Source organism: Cajanus cajan, chromosome 1 (genome assembly GCF_000230855.2).
Source record: "Cajanus cajan strain Asha chromosome 1, NIPB_CcT2T_4, whole genome shotgun sequence".
Lineage (NCBI taxonomy): Eukaryota > Viridiplantae > Streptophyta > Magnoliopsida > Fabales > Fabaceae > Cajanus > Cajanus cajan.
This window is the reverse complement of record NC_138517.1, coordinates 82,866,824-82,884,051: the sequence shown is the minus strand read 5'-3', so window position 1 is coordinate 82,884,051 and position 17,228 is coordinate 82,866,824. Positions and strand designations below refer to the sequence as shown.

The 17,228-nt window shown below is 33.2% G+C and overlaps 3 protein-coding genes across 5 annotated transcripts; 2 read left to right on the top strand and 1 right to left on the bottom strand.

Annotated features, from left to right (window-relative positions):
* LOC109793984 (uncharacterized) lies at window positions 1-1,057 on the top strand. Its single transcript, XM_020353465.3, has 2 exons — window positions 1-260; window positions 500-1,057. The coding sequence occupies exons 1-2, from the start codon at window positions 138-140 to the stop codon at window positions 731-733; spliced, it is 357 nt and encodes a 118-aa protein (XP_020209054.1). The 5' UTR covers window positions 1-137; the 3' UTR covers window positions 734-1,057.
* A 2,827-nt stretch (window positions 1,058-3,884) lies between these two features.
* PRXIIF (peroxiredoxin IIF) lies at window positions 3,885-14,428 on the top strand. 3 transcript variants are annotated; one of them, XM_083065001.1, is made up of 5 exons: window positions 3,885-4,131; window positions 4,203-4,232; window positions 4,451-4,609; window positions 5,151-5,245; window positions 14,070-14,428. In XM_083065001.1, the coding sequence occupies exons 1-5, from the start codon at window positions 3,928-3,930 to the stop codon at window positions 14,128-14,130; spliced, it is 549 nt and encodes a 182-aa protein (XP_082921127.1). In that variant the 5' UTR covers window positions 3,885-3,927; the 3' UTR covers window positions 14,131-14,428. The 3 variants fall into 3 exon arrangements, with proteins under 3 accessions (XP_082921127.1, XP_082921128.1, XP_020207795.1); XM_083065002.1 differs by lacking the exon at window positions 14,070-14,428 and adding an exon at window positions 10,366-10,571; XM_020352206.3 differs by lacking the exon at window positions 14,070-14,428 and adding an exon at window positions 10,400-10,766 and having other exon boundaries at window positions 3,887-4,131.
* Window positions 13,887-16,460, bottom strand: LOC109792765 (E3 ubiquitin-protein ligase RHF1A). The gene is made up of 7 exons (XM_020352198.3): window positions 16,175-16,460; window positions 15,809-15,855; window positions 15,626-15,688; window positions 15,427-15,523; window positions 14,968-15,317; window positions 14,527-14,881; window positions 13,887-14,196 (listed from the first exon to the last, which is right to left on the bottom strand). Exons 1-7 carry the CDS (start codon window positions 16,310-16,312, stop codon window positions 14,176-14,178), a joined length of 1,071 nt encoding a protein of 356 aa, XP_020207787.1. The 5' UTR covers window positions 16,313-16,460; the 3' UTR covers window positions 13,887-14,175.
* Window positions 16,461-17,228: the final 768 nt, after the last annotated feature.

Sequence of the window (17,228 nt, the reverse complement as noted above, 5' to 3'; positions counted from 1 at the left end):
TTTTTTCTCTATATAAACTTGTATATCCATAAGTTTTGGAGAATAGGAGAAAAAAATAAAGTAAAATTAGAAACCCTTGTACTTGGTTTCATGCCAAATTAGCGAACCCTTTTAGTTGCCAATTAGATCACACTAGTATGGAGGTTGCAGTGGAACTGGAAGATGATCTCTTTTTTGCAGATTTGAGCAAGGAAATTTCTCTCCTAATTATGGATGAAGAGGAAGACCCTCTTGCTTCTTGTCCTGCACACTCTCTTCAGGTTCTTTAATTATTCCTTTCATCTCTTCAAACACATGCACCACTCACTTTTTTCCACCAAGCATGTCATAAGGTTGATCAGAGTGCGTGAATTATTATAAATCTTCTATCAAATTCGATTCTTACATATAAAAAAGAAAAAAGAAAAACATGCATCACAAACTTTTTTTCTCCACTTTGGGGAGGAAGTTTTTGTATGTTATAATTCATGATTCTTAACATGGCTAAACTAATTTTCAGGGCTTTTCTGGGGCAATTCATCCTCCTCCACAGTTTGCTTTCCTCTATGAGCATGCTTTGAGAAGAGAAAGCAAAGGAACAGGTGTGTTTATCCCCCAGGCAACACAGCCAAGAAGGAAGCAGAGGAAAGGCAGGTCCAGTAATTCATATGCAAAACATCAAAAGCAATCTCAAGAAACCAGAATGGTTTCTCAAGTTCCTAACAAGAATTCTTTCAAATCCAGAAATGGCTGAGGATCCTTGTGAACACCTGCATAATCTTACAAAATCTAGTGATTAATTTGTTTGCCAAGTTTAATAATTTGTGGATCTAATTCTTTAGCCTTTAGGCAATAATTATGTGGTTAATAAATTGGTATTGTTTATATATAGGTAAATGTACATGGGAAAAACCATATATACCTAAAATATTAGGCTTTAGGTACCATATAGGAATAGGAAGGTTCATCCAAGGTTTTGTAACCTTCCTCTGCAGACAAGCATTTCATTGTTATCTGGTTTCTTGTGATAAGTTTGTCATATGGTTGCAAAGATATTAGTGAGAGTTCTATTTCCTTCCTTGTTTTGCTTTTGTTTTCCTTTCTACTCATTATATAACTACATATTATCCTTTGTTTTTTATTTTTATATATCCATTAACTTAATATATCCTGTTCATATGCTTTTATGTGTTAAGATTGGAAATGAAAAAGAAAAGGAAATAAAGGGGAAAAAAGAGAGGAAGTATAAATTGATTTCATACCAAACCAAAACATAAGTTAAGGCTAGATATTTACAAAGTTTCAATCTATTTAATCTATTATCAATGAGTGTTGGAAACTTGTTTTGAAATGATATTGATTTTACTTATAAATAAAATTGAAATTAAAAGGAAACAACTTATATTTTAAGTTTCTAGTCAATTATTAACTTAACAAAAAAGTTCTATTTTTCACATCTAATTAAATTTGTTTTCAAAATAAACTTGATTTTGAATTTTTATAATCAATCACACCTTTTTTATTATTTAAAATTTGCGTTTATGGAATAAAAGCATCTGGAGAGCTCAAAATCTCTCCGATCAGATTTAATTTTTTTTAGTGAATTTAGAATATCTCTGGTTTGAGAACTAAAGATTGAGATTAATTTGTCAAGATACTAAAATACATTTAAGATATCGAACCAATGGGAACATGCATTTAGTGCTAATATATCGTGTAGTCTTTGTCTTCACATATGTCTTCCATATGGAGAATCTTCCAAGTTTCAACTCATGAAATTTCAGAGCATGTTCTTTGTAGAAAAAAGAGTCAATTTGGATTTTTTTTTCAAGTCTTCCCAAAATGATAAAAAAAGAAGAAAAAAAAATTCCACCGTGATGTACATTTTAGTATAAAAAGTATTGATATTTATTATGTGAATAAAGATTTAAAATTAATTTTATCAAAATCAACTACACTGAAAAAAACCTTCAAGATTTAAAACCAATTTAAGTATGTAATTTATGAAAAATTAATTAGACAAAATTGTAAAACGGATGAGATAATATAAATTAATTTTAATTTAAGAGAGAAAATATTTTATTATTTTTTCTTTATTTCCAAATATTTATTTAAAAATATTGAAACTAACTAATAATATAATTCCTGGAGAAAGATAAGGCTGCATGTGAATATGGATTTATAGATCCTTTTGTGGACTTGAGAAGACCATGTTCCACTATAGACTTTTGATAGTGAATAGTATAGAGAAAGCTTGGAACAATTGCTTTCCTGGAAGACAACCAGAAAGGAAAAGTCACTAAAAAAATAATATACATTTATCACTTTATGATTTACTAGATAGATCCTATTAGTATTTGCACCGTTGGAAAAGTAAAGTGTTGTATATGATTGGGATTGGAAGCATAAGCTTTGGGGTTTGCCTATAATAATGAAATTTCCAATGAATTATTCTCGGCCTACCTACCTCCCATGATCTTCTGTTTAAGAATGTCTTATTACGGTTGTCGCATGGCCAAGCCATGCATGGGATCTCACTCGCTTCTCTTTTCTTACAAGTTACAAGACATTCCTTTTATATTATTATTCTAAAAATAGGGTTCTTCCAAGAAATTTATCTTCTAGCCAACACCCTCAACAAAAATGATTTTCTTTATGAAGCTTTTCCTTTTTAGTCCAAAAGTTTTATCGCCACCAAGTACCACTTCTGTTAAAGTTTTTTGTCTTAATAAGACGGTGTAAGATGGTAGAAGAAACAAGTGAAAGAAAAATTGAATAAGAAGCATGGGATAAAAGAAATGAATGAGAATAAAAATGTCAAAATAAAAAAATACAAGAGAAATTAAATAATCTTTTCTTCCTTATTTTGTCAATAAAAATATAGAAAATTGTAATTGTATTAGATAACATTGATATGATAGAACAAAATTAATCCTAATATATAAAATATTGGCTATTTTACACAATAGTGCTTTTATAATTTTTTTTCGAGAGAAACCTTTTAAGGATTCTTTTAAATTTATATTTAATTTAATTAATTTTTATTTATTATAAATATTTATAAATAAAATTTTAATATTTTAAAAATAAAGAAAAATAATCTTGTATAAAAAATAATTAATTCCTTTATATTTTGAGCTGCTTTTTTTTTAAATCCATGATGATGAGAGTTCAATTTTTTTGTTTATTATTATTTAAAGTTAAAATATGAAAATACAAAAAGAAAAAATTGAGGAGAAATTAAGTTAAAATTTAAAATATAAATAAAATATTTGATAATAAAAATAAAATATATCAAATATGCTGCATCACATCAATCATGAATCATGATACGCTTAATGTTTTGTCTTATGAAAATATCAATGCCCATATTGCTTTCAAGTTCATTAAAGCCTGCATGTTACAACTTACAACCAAAAGCAGATTAAGGACCTTCATTTTCTTTGCTATAAATAATTGAGGGACATATTGACTGGATCAAGTCATTAATAACACAAACAGCCACGGTAGCAAAGTGGCAAGGACGCTTCGTATATTTTTAGGATATTTTCCTTAACAAAAATCTTCCTTCAGCTTACATTTAAGAAAAATTAAATTGGCTATTTAGAAGATGTTTACAAAAAATTATATTGAGCTCATTTAAACTTACACATATATAGTTTTTCTATGTATTTCAATAATTTTTAATATTAAATTCATAATACAATATTAAATATTTATCTAATTGCAACGCATTAACTAATTATACTATTTTTAAAAAAACTAAATATACATGCTTTAGATCCGTTCCAATGAAAACGTGGATAAAGTATTTAGCCCATACTCCCCGAGTTGGGCTAGATTAAATGGAGTGGGCCTACCCTAAGAAAGGGCCCATAGTGTGAGAATGTTACGTTGTTGTATCGGATTGAATTGAGAGTTGAGTGAGGAGGGTGGGAGAATTGTGTGATGGCATCCGCTATGGTGAAAGGAGGAGGTTCTAGGCTCATCAAATCGGTGTCTGCAGCTCTTGGTACGAGGTTTTACGCCAAGGTTGCAACTGGCACTGACATAGTCTCTGCCGCACCCAATGTTTCTCTCCAGAAAGCTCGTACCTGGGACGAGGGTATTGCTTCCAAGTTCTCCACCACTCCTCTCAAAGACATCTTCAAGGTCCCTCCTTTTTCTCTCCTTTTTTTCTTTTTCATCAATTGCTAATGTCCCCTTTTTCCTTCATGTTTCAGGACAAGAAGGTTGTCATCTTTGGGCTACCAGTAAGTTCATTTCCATTTTTTTTCTCATTTTATGTGTTTTGGCCTCTCTCTTTGCTGCTTCTTGTTCTAGTTTTGTAAAATTGGGTGCTATTTTGCAAAAAAAACATTGTTTCCTTTGGTCTAGGAAATGGAATTGTTTGAAAAATAAATGTGATTTTTTTTTGTTGTTGCTATATTTATTTCCGAGTAATGATTTTTATGCTTTGGCTATCTCTCAGGGTGCATACACAGGAGTTTGCTCTAACAAACATGTTCCTCCTTACAAGGAGAATATTGATAAGTTTAAGGCTAAGGGGATAGATTCTGTTATTTGTGTGGCTGTTAATGATCCATATACCATGAATGCGTGGGCTGAGAAGCTTCAAGCCAAAGAGGCTGTAAGTTATCCTTGTCTTCGGCCTCACTATTACAAACAAGGTTTAGTATGCTGAGATTTTATTTTTCCTCTTTTGAATTTGCATTGGTCATTAGTTTTTTTTACTTTTTCTCTTGTAAAACACTTGGTATCTCTGTTGAGATTTTTGTTTCCAATTTCTTGTGTCACAACTGAAGGATCATTCAATCTGTAAACTCGTTTATAATTGAGTTTGGGATAGTACTAGTCATGAGTTTGTAGATAATGCATCAATAGTGTAGTGATTTTTGTTGGTGTGCGAAAAGAATGAAGGGATTCATGAGAAGAGAACTTCTATCTCTGGGAAATCCTTTAGTTTTTAAATCCATGTTAAGATTGAGCTCTTCAGAAAACATAATATGTACCGTAAATATGGAGATTTCTATGTTGATTATCATGCATCTATCAATACCTTAAGGAATTAGGAAATTTTCTATTTGCTGCCTTATGGTATTCCCATTTCCTTTATTTTGGGAATTGACTATGAGCGTTGTCTTTTCTTATTATATAAAATTTGTCTCCAGATTGATTTTTATGGGGACTTTGACGGGAGCTTTCACAAAAGTTTGGATTTAGTTACTGATCTCTCGGGTGCATTGCTTGGAACTCGATCTGAAAGGTATATTATATACCCTCCTTGAACTAAGAATGGACTCATTCACTTGAACATGTACTTAGTTACATGCACCAAGATTGGATGGCTAGTCCTTAGAACTTAGAACATGGCTTAATATGCAAGACACTACTATTCTGTTTTGCATTATAGATTTCAATTCTATAAAGAATAGTTGTTGTTTCTGTTAGGTCCAGAGTAGGCTTAATAGTTACTCACAGCTAAAATAAGAGATGAGTAAAAAAGAGACAAGGGAGAAAATAACCACAGTAAAAATATTATTTACTGAAAGGGAGGAAATTACAACACTTCTCTCTCTATAACTTACTCCTTTCTATTAGGAGACTACTACTACCGAGAACAGATCTCAAGGTGTATAAGAGAGGAAGAGAGAAGAGAAGAAGATTTGGGATGAAAATTATGATTTTCAGCTTCCCTATTTATAGGAAAGTCCCAATGGCATTTTCGTAATTTCTCCTAAACTTTTAATATTATTTTATTATCATGTGGGACCCGCTTTTAATTTTAAATTAAAAAACCACCGAAAGGTGGTGGCAGCTGTACCTAACATTTCTCCCACTTGAAGATTATGATTAAGTTAATCATATCTTCACACCATTGATACTTCATGTTGCTTATGTCTCCAATAGGCCAAATAAGGATCGACACCATGTAAACTTGTCAGTGTTGACAGGCTTTGTCATTACGTCTGCTATGTTGTCTTTTGTATGGATCTTCTGCATATCCACTTTTCCTTCTTCTACTACTTCACGAACAAAGTGATATTGAATTCCTATGTGCTTTGTCCTGGAATGAAAGGCTGGATTCCTTGCAATGTGCAAGGCACTCTGACTGTCACAATACACAGTAATTTTCTCCTGCTTGTGCCCGAGTTCTTCCAGTAACCTTTGAATCCAGATTGCTTCCTTGCATGCTTGCGTAGCTGCCATGTATTCAGCTTCTGTAGTAGATAGAGCTACAACAGTCTGTAACTTAGACAACCAGCTCACTGCTCCTCCAGCAAGTGTAAACACATAACCAGTAGTAGATTTTCGTTTATCCAGATCTCCTGCAAAATCTGAATCAACATAGCCTCTGACAACAAACTCCGATCCTTCAAAACATAATGCAACATCTGAGGTTCCTTTGATATATCTAAGGATCCTCTTTACAATACTCCAATGCTCTCTACCAGGATCTGCCATAAACCTACTGACCGCTCCCACTGCTTGTGCAATGTCTGGTCTCGTACAAATCATGGCATACATAAGGCTTCCCACCGCTGATGCATACGGCACTCGAGACATTTCCATCCTCTCTGCTTCGTTGCTAGGACTCATACTTGAGGATAATTTGTAATTGACAGGAAGTGGGGTCGAAATTGGCTTACAGTCTTGCATGTTGAAGCGCCGCAAGACTTTCAGTAAATAATTCCTCTGAGAAAGCCAAATCTTCCTATCCTTTTTATCTCGGTGAATTTGCATCCCTAAAATCTTGTTTGCCGGTCCCAAGTCCTTCATATCAAACTCCCTAGCCAATTGTGCCTTTAATTCTTGGATCTGATCTTTGTTGGGGCCTACCACCAACATGTCATCCACATACAACAGCAAAATGATGAAATCATTGTCATCAAACCTATTGTAGTACGTACAATGGTCTGAACTCAGTCTGTTGTAACCAAGGCTAATAATGAAGGAATCAAATCTCTTATACCAACACCTTGGCGCCTGCTTTAAACCGTACAGAGATTTGGTCAACCTACAAACCAAGTTTTCTTTTCCTTGTTCTTTAAAGCCTTCTGGTTGGAGCATATATATTTATTCTTGGAGTTCCCCATGAAGAAAAGCAGTCTTTACATCAAGTTGCTCAAGATGTAAATTAAATGCAGCACACATAGCCAGAACAACTCTGATTGTGGTTAATCGGACAACTGGCGAGAATATCTCGTTAAAATCAATGCCCTCTTTCTGAGCATATCCCTTAACCACCAATCTTGCACGATATCTCTCCACTTGATCATTGCCATCACGTTTGATCTTATAGACCCATTTGCAACCAATGGCTTTTCGACCTTTTGGAAGATCAACAAGTTCCCATGTTTTATTTCTATGTAAGGCCTCTATTTCTTCCTGCATTGCTGCCATCCACTGAGAAACATCAGAACTCCTCAACGCCTCTTGAAAGGTTGATGGTTCTCCTTCTTCAGTTAAGAGACAGTACGCATCATGACTTGCCATAACATAGTCTGAATGCCAAGATGGTTTCTTCGTCTGACGTGTTGTTCGTCGAACATCTCCATCATTGTCCTCATTTGGTTCTTGTTCATCGTGCTCTTGTTCTGCTTCAGAGGTGTCATTTTCTTTAGATTTTCCTCCTATCTCCACTATACTGGTGTCTTTGATAGTGCTGTCATTTTCCTGCTCCTTTTGCAGTTCAGTTTCTGCAAACACTACATCCCTGCTAACAACAACCTTGCGGGCAGTGGGATCCCACAAGCGATACCCCTTAACATTGTCAGCATAACCCAAGAATATACATTTCCTGGATTTTGGGTCCAGCTTTGTTCTTTCTTGGGAGTTGTACATCACGTACACCGGACATCCAAACACATGTAATGAAGAATAATTTGATGGTTTTCCATTCCACATCTCCATTGGTGTTTTCAAACCAATTGCTGTTGATGGTGAGCGATTGATCAAATAACAAGCAGTTTTGACTGCTTCTGCCCAGAAAGACTTGGCTAATCCTGCAGTTCTCAACATAGCTCTTGTCCTTTCTAGAAGAGTTCGATTCATCCGCTCTGCTACCCCATTCTGCTGAGGTGTATGAGCAACTGTAAATTGCCTCTTGATACCCTCTTGCTTGCAGAATGCCAGAAAATCACCATCTATATATTCTCCTCCATTGTCTGTCCTTAAGCACTTAATCCTTTTTCCAGTATCAAGTTCTACTTGTGCTTTAAATTCCTTGAATACTGGGAACACATCTGACTTCTTCTTGATTGGGTACACCCACAATCTCCGGGAATAATCATCAATAAATGATACAAAATATTTTGCTCCTCCCATGGAAATTTCTGGTGATTCCCAAACATCAGAATGGATCAAGTCAAGTATGTGTTTGCTCCTTGTAGTTACTTTGGCAAATTGTAATCTATGTTGCTTGCTTGTCACACAGTGCTCACAAAATGGTAAGGTTACCATTTTAAGCCCTGACAAGAGATTACGTTCCGCAAGAATTTTCAGGCCTCGCTCTGACATATGTCCTAGTCTACGATGCCACATCATCGTTGCCTCTTCTTGACTTATTGCTGCAACTGATGCATCTGCTTCTTGCAACGTTTCTCCCAAAAGCAAGTATAGATTTGATGTGATCTTCTCAGCTTTCATCACCACCAAATTGCCTTTAACTACCTTCAAGATTCCACCTTCAACGTGGATCTTGCACTTGAGATCATCTAGTTGCCCAATGGACAATAGATTCTTTTTCAAGCCCTTCACATGTCGTACCCCTTGAATTGTACGAATAGTACCATCATACATTTTTAATTTGATAGTACCAACTCCAGCAATTTCCAAAGCATGATCATTTCCCATAAATACGGATCCTCCTGAGATTGATTCATAAGTGCAAAACCAATCTCTATTTGGAGTCATGTGCCAGGTTGCACCTGAATCCAATATCCAACATTCATGGAGTTGTTTTTCGCCTCTGGAACTTATTGCTTCACTGTACAAGATTTCTCCATCTTCTTGGGTACTAGCAACACAACCTTGAGAGGTTGACGCTTCAGAATTCTTCCCTCCTCCACTCTTCTTGTGCCAACAATCTTTCTTCATGTGCCCTCTCATGCCACAATTATAGCATTTGAGGTTCTTCCTTCCTCGAGATTTTGATCTACCATGATTTTGACTCCCACTGGAGCCACGTTCCATTGATCTTCCTCTCATCATCGTCAAAGCTTCTGCTTGCTTTGAACTTTCCAGTCTGTCTTCCTTATTCTTTCGCCTGGACTCTTCTTCAAGAATAGCTCCGGCAACATCCTCAAAGGATAGACGACCAACAACATTATTGTTTGTTATGTTGATGATGAGTTGATCATATGAATCTGGTAAACTCTGAAGTAGAAGCTCCGCACGTTCATTTTCCACTATGTTGAAATCAGCTGTTGAAAGCTGAGCAAATAGCGTATTCAGATTGTTGATGTGGTCCGTCACTGCTGTGGACTCACTCATTCGAAGAGTGTAGAGTTTCCTCTTTAAGAATATTCTGGTGTGAAGTGACTTGACCTCGTATAATTTTACGAGCGTGTCCCAAATCTCCTTTGCAGTTGTCTTCTCTGCTATGCTCGACAAAACTGAATCAGCCATTGCTAAGTGCAAATTGGCAACAGCATTGTCATCCATTTCTCTCCACTTTTCATCAGTAATATCTGATGGCCTGCCTTCAATTGCTTTAAGACAGTTGTCTTTTCTCAAAATTGCTCTTATCTTCAATTTCCACAGGGAAAAATTGTTCCCGTTGAACTTCTCTATCTCAAACTTTGCTGCCATAATTTCTTCTATTAAACCGACTTAAGTAACTTCCACTAGAATAGTACCGCCTACTGGAACAATGATAAAATCCAGTAACAAGAATAATTCTTTTCTGATGTGACTGATCAGACAATACTGCAGCCACAGAGCATACTAAGAATTTTCTCCGATACTATACCAATGTACACCACAGCGGAATAATAAACAACCTAGTGGCTCTGATACCACTGTTAGGTCCAGAGTAGGCTTAATAGTTACTCACAGCTAAAATAAGAGATGAGTAAAAAAGAGACAAGGGAGAAAATAACCACAGTAAAAATATTATTTACTGAAAGGGAGGAAATTACAACACTTCTCTCTCTATAACTTACTCCTTTCTATTAGGAGACTACTACTACCGAGAACAGATCTCAAGGTGTATAAGAGAGGAAGAGAGAAGAGAAGAAGATTTGGGATGAAAATTATGATTTTCAGCTTCCCTATTTATAGGAAAGTCCCAATGGCATTTTCGTAATTTCTCCTAAACTTTTAATATTATTTTATTATCATGTGGGACCCGCTTTTAATTTTAAATTAAAAAACCACCGAAAGGTGGTGGCAGCTGTACCTAACAGTTTCCGTGTAGATGGTCAGCATACGTGGTAGATGGAAAGATTAAGGCTCTCAATGTTGAAGAAGCTCCATCTGATGTTAAGGTTTCTGGCGCAGATACCATTTTGGGACAGATTTGAAGTTTCCGTTGGCTTGAATGTATGTAGTAAATCCTCAATAAAATGCACCTAATACTTTATACTCCAGCTGATTCAATGTTGTGACTCGAGAGTTTTTGTCCGAGTTTTGGACTTGTTTCTGTTGTCAGCACTCCCTTCTTTCCGGATGCAAGGTTATTCGATGAAGGAAGTTGACCCTTCTTTTTTTCTGGATGAAGTCTCACTTTATATTTTAGAGCATGTAATTCCTTATTTACAAAATACAATGTTGTTTTTTTGTCACGTTTCTACTATTGACACCGTTAGCTTCCATATATTTTTGAAAGATATGCCATTAAATCTTATTATATATCAAATTCAAGTTTTCACCTTTTTTTTTCTGTGGGATTTTGGGACAAGCAAATCCTCCTTCTTTGAGTTCATGTCTCGCTAGCCTTTCTCTAAGGCTATCTTGGCAAGGACAATTTTTTACTCTTGAAAATAAGACAATTTCTTCATATATCATCTTTTGATAAATATCACCAGATATCTCAATAAATATCACTAAGCATGTTGATTAAAATAAAATTTCAATTTCATTTATCTAATGTACTTATCTCATACTAGTTAAATTTTTTATTACACATAATATCAAAATAAAACTTTAATTTTAATTGAGAAATTATTAAAATTTAAGTGTTTAAGTGAATTTCACATCAATTAGGAGTGAATATGTTAAATCATATATAAATAAAAAAATTAACTTATATAATATCTTAAAGTTTTGGATTATGAAATGGTGTTAAATTCACTCATGATTTACTTACTACCTATTGGTGAAATGCTCGTGTTTAAGTCTTTGACTCAACAATAATATCAAAAACGATGTTCGATCAAGTAATTGATAACTAACTTAGACAAGTATTGAATAATGAAAGGCTAAAAATTTATTTTGGTTTCTTATAATAATTGTTTGTTTTAATTTAGTCCCACTTTTATTTTTAGTCTCAATTTAGTCTCTAATAAATTAATTGGTTGCAATGTCGGACTTCCGTCCAAATTATTTAAACGGAGTTAACTGTTGGCCACGTGGCATCCACGTAGATGCATAGGTGGATGTCACGTGGATGCGAAATTCTTTGAAAACACCTGGAACCAGAATGGCCCGTTCTGGGTGCTTTCTTGGTGTGTTAATTTTGCATCTGAAACGGGTCGTTCTAGATGCAAAATTAACACACCACCAATACATCAGAACGATCCGTTCTGAAACCAGAACGGGTCGTTCTAGTTTCAGAACAGGCCGTTCTGAATCCAAAACGGCGCGTTCTAGAACGCTAGTGGAAACAATAGCATATTCTATATTAATTTTATTAAAAAATATAATAATTTTGAAAAATATTTTTTATGGTAAAAATTTTAAAATGACTTATTTTTATAAAATACAATTGTCTTATAGATAGAGTGATAACTTTTCTTTTTTCTCTTTCTGTCTGAATAAATATTTAAGTGTCATTTTATAATTTTTTGCAATTTATTTAAAATTAGAGAAAGAAAATGATAAAATTTATTAGGATAAACATAATAAAATTATTAATTTGTTTTCTTTTAATGTCCTCTAAATTTTTACACTCGTTTAAGACAAAAATATTTTATATGTTAATTTGAATTAATTTAACGAAGTATTATATGATTTTTAAATTTTTTAAAAATTTTATAAATTTGATCTATACATGAAAAGCTTTTTAATTTAACAATTAAATTTTTAAAAATTTGATATAGAACATTAATTATTAAGTAGAATAAATCTATCAAGACTTACTCTTGAAGTAAGTAAATTTTTTCTTAATTAAAAATGAAGATAATTTTATCACAAAATAAAAAAAAATTAAACAATGAAATAAAATATAAAAAAAATATTAATGTATTTATTATATTAGATATAACAACATAATTAAAATATAATTAATAATATATATTTTATAAAATTATTAATATTTTATATATAAAAAAAAAAAGAATTAAAAAAATTTTAGTCCGGTGTATCTTCTTCCTTTACTTCATGTTCTACCTTTTCAAGAACAGGTTGTTGTTGTTGGGGTACATCATTAATGACTTCAAGGAAAAATACTATGTCATTTCATCATTTACTGTATAGTGTCAATTTGGTAGTAAGTGATTCACTCCAGTTTGACTAACAATGAAAAATCTGTTACCATTATCTTTAATGATACATTGCATTGTCCTTAATGATACACTGTATAACTCAACTGTTTAGTAATTGAAGTTATCAATTTCCATTGATAATATTACCAAATCCAGTGTTTGAAATGTTTTGTATCTGGGGTCTTTTTCCTTCCACGATTCACAACCGTGAACTATAATTATTTTGTGTTTAGCAATCTGGAACCAGAACGGCCCGGCCCATTCTAGTTGCACTCTTAGTGTGTTAATTTTGCAACTGGAACGGGCCATTCCGGATGCAAAATTAACACACCAAGAGTGGAACCAGAACGGCCCGTTCTGATTCCAGGTGTTTTCCAAAAATTTGGCATCCACGTGACATTCACTTATGCATCTACGTGGATGTCACGTGACCAACAGTTAACTTCGTTTAAATAATTTGGACGAAAGTCCAACATTGCAACCAATTAATTTATTAGGGACCAAATTGAGACAAAAAATAAAAATAGGACTAAATTGAAACAAACAATTATTATAAAAGACTAAAATACTATTTTAGCCATAATGGAATTTGGTTGTCAGTGGCGGAACATCAATAAAAAATTTGGGGGTGCCAAATTATTTTTTTTTATATATAAATTAATTTTTTTACTAATTAAAATAATAATAATTTTTTTATTTAAAATAAACATACATGATAATAAAATTCAAAAAAATATTATTATTTACTAATCTTTTTATAAAATAATCATAAATATATATATATATATATATGAATATATATAAAAAAAATATTTTAAAAAAAAAATTGGGGGAGTCGTGACTCCCCCCTGTCCCTTAAAAGGTCCGCCACTGGTTGTCTTGCACCAAGAGTGAATTGGCGTACGATCCAAGACTAAATCATCTTTGTATTGAAAAGTCTATTTAATGTGAAAGACATGTCTATTGATGTGCAATTGTAATACAAGTAGGCTGCTATTGAATACTCTAGACGAAGAAAACAAAAACTCCCACTTAAAGGAGAATTGACTATGTAGAAAAGATTCACACTTAAAAATAAATGTTGGTGTTCAAGCAATATAAGTCATGTGTTGAACTTTGCAAACCAAAACTTACAATATTGTATGTAAATTAATTATAATTTTTGAAAATTTTGAAACATACAACAAAAATTCATCGTGTAAAAGAGACTAAATTAACTCATTAAAGAAAACAAGTATTGACATGTAAAAACAGTAAACATGGACAAGAAATCATTAAATAATCTTCCATCAAAAGAAACCACTGTCTCTATAAATTGATCTAACATAATTTTAATTCCTACGAAAACACTGTCTCTATAAATTGATCTAACATAATTTTAATTCCTACGAGTAATTGATCATCGATAACAATGCGAGTAATTGATCATCGATAACAATGCAGGACGAATACCAACGGGTATATTGGTTTCAAGCGACGTCTCTTGCACTTCTTGGACAATTGAGACCAGCACAGTAAAGTCAAGCCAACTTTCCCAACAACCAAGTCTTCATAGCATATTATTTCCGGTCTAAATGAAGATATGAAACACATTGGAAATATTAGTCAATAGTCAACTTTAAAGTAATATACTATACCATTCAAAATGAATTGCTCATATTTGCAAAGTTTGGTGGTTATTAATGTATGTTTCTCTTTTCTTCTTTTGTCTACTGTGTTACCTAGAAATTATATGACCAATTAACTTGTGTAATAAACTACAATTCAAAGGTTATTAATGTATTTTTCTCTTTTCTTCTTTTGTCTACTGAGTTACCTAGAAATTATATCGCCAATTAACTTCTGTAATAACCTACAGTTCAAAGTAAAAATAAAGAGATTTGATAGATGATAAAGTTACCTGAACAGGTGGAATATTTTTCATTCGAAAAGATTGCATGTTAGTAACAAGTGGGAGAACATTTGAACTAACATCATCAACTGCACCTCCACTCTCTTTACTTGGAGAAGACCCAATGCCATTCTCTTCAACAGACTTCTCTTTTTCAGGTAAGCCTGAAGTTCCCCCACTAGAGACCAGAGTAGAACTGGACCGTTTTGAGCTAAGTTCAAGGCGTTCAATCATCCGTGAAACTCCAGCGATGCCTGCATTCATCTCGCGCTGAACACCTTTACTCAGCTCTTTTACTGAGACATTGTGAGCAAGTAACTTCTCTTTGAGGCCACGCGTACCTTTAGAAATTGATTCCTTATATCTGTTGCAATATTTCAGATATCTTAGCACATAGCACTGAAGGGTAATAGTTGGATCATACAACAATCCAAGTGCTAACATGTTTACCTAGCTGAAGCAGCAGAAAATTTAGATTTGATGGACTCAGGGAAGGAAATCATCTCAGAAGTGTTTTGTCTCCTTGCACCCGCTGGCGTAGCATTTGATGCCAGAGGTGGAACATTAACTGTATATGGTACAGTGGAAGCCAGAAAACTGCCCCCAGGTGGTGAAGTTGCAAGTGTTGTTTGCACCCCAGATACGTGCATGGAAGAGTTGGAACCAAGTACGTCCGATGAACCAGCACCAGGTGATCTCTTCCTTTCCCGTCTTCCAAGACAACGAGCTCTACTCGCAACAGCAACTAGGCGCCTCATAATTTGGTCATCAGAATCAGAGTCATCTGAGCAAGAATCATCCTGCAACGGAATAATTTGCCTCTGATCATTGAATGGAACTATGATACTTATATCAAAGAAACTAATACCAATAGATACACAAATAAAAACCAATTCTTAGATATCTTACATCGCTATCATTAAGCTCTTCAATGGAGACCCTAGAATTAGTCATGTTTCTTGATCTCGTGCGCTTTTCAATTTCCACTGCAGCTAGAAGCTCTTGACTACAAAAGGATAGGGAATTATTGAAAATTAAAAAACATATCCATAAAAGCCTTGTATCAAGTATTTGAGAGGGAGGAGGGGAGTTGCAAGTAAACATATACCTGGCAGGGTCTCTCAAAGCAAGTGATTGCCAACATATTGGACACTCTTTACTTCTTTGTGACCTAAAACAGAGGAGAGTTTGGTAAGAAACAGGTATCATGATTCACGCTATTGTCCATGTTTGCAAATAATATATATATATATATATATGTATAACTTCTTTAAAAAAAAAAATGGCTTACCATTCAAGAATGCAATGCAGATGGTATTCATGTTTGCAACAGGTAACCTGGAATTAGAAATGAAACATAACAATATATGCTCTGTTACCATTTAGATAGATAGATCCGGAAATTGTAAAGCAAAAAGTTCTAACTTTTTAGCAAGTTCAATCAAGGCAACATAACCCAAAACCAGTAAAAAAAAAACATATTAAGGTGAAAGAAAACATATAACTTCTCAGAAAGCACACAAACTTTCAAGTTTTAACCCAAACATTATCAAAACTCAATAGGACTGAACCAACAAGTTCATGGGGACCCCGATCACGGATTTAAGTTAATAACTTTTTCAGAAACCAAAAGAAAATAGTAGGGATCACATCATACAATGGATGGGTCATGAACGTTGAAGGACTCTAGGCATATACTACAGGAGTCTTCGGAGGAGTCGTCAACAGGTGCAGCAGAAATGGATGGAATGTGTGACAGAGAAGATGAAGAAGAGAAGAAGGTGAAATTTGCCATGGTTGACGGACAGTGGTAGTGGTGTGTGAAGGAGAAGAAGAAAAGAACCCTAAAAATGGCGAAGGGATTGTGCAAATGGTCAAAGCAAAGAATTTTAGTAGGAAGAGGAGGGAAGGCAGGAAAAAATACAGGGAAATTCCGATTAAGACGCTTTGATGAAATCAACTTATGACTCATCCATCTTCTTTATTATTTTTTTATTTTTATTTCTTTGTCTTTAAACTCTTAATTATGAATCATCCTATAAAATATATTTATTTATTAATTACATTGCTTTTGAATTTATTTAATTATCCTTATGATTTTTTATGTTTTCTGTTTAACCTGAACTCCTTATACTTTGTACAACATCTTTGATATCATTTAAAATTGCATTATTTTTTAATTAAAATTAAATTTTTATTTTAATAATATATAAATATATATTAATAAGAACTAGATTAAATACAAGTATATATATCATTGTAAATCTTCCATTTAAAAAAATAATATAACTATATTTTAAAATTTGTATATAAATTTTGTCCTTTCCTTAATTATATAGTATTGAGTATATTTTGTTAATTTAATAGTTACTATAGTAATAAAATGTTAGATCAATTTAATTTGATATAAAAATATAAATATAATTTTCATATTTTTAATATGATAGATTATTTAATATTAATTTTATAATATAAGAATATATTTACTTGAGTATCATGCTCCAACTAACTCTGTCGGTAAGTTACGAGTACTTTATCCATAAAAAGAAAAGGTACGTGTACTTTTCTTTCCTCTGCATTATTCTTTTCCTCCCAATATGCCAAAATTTATTTCATCATAACATTGCTTAAAACGTCAATCTTTATACACAATACTATATTATGGAATAGAATCTTTTGAATTACAATGAAATTAATATTCTAACTTCAGG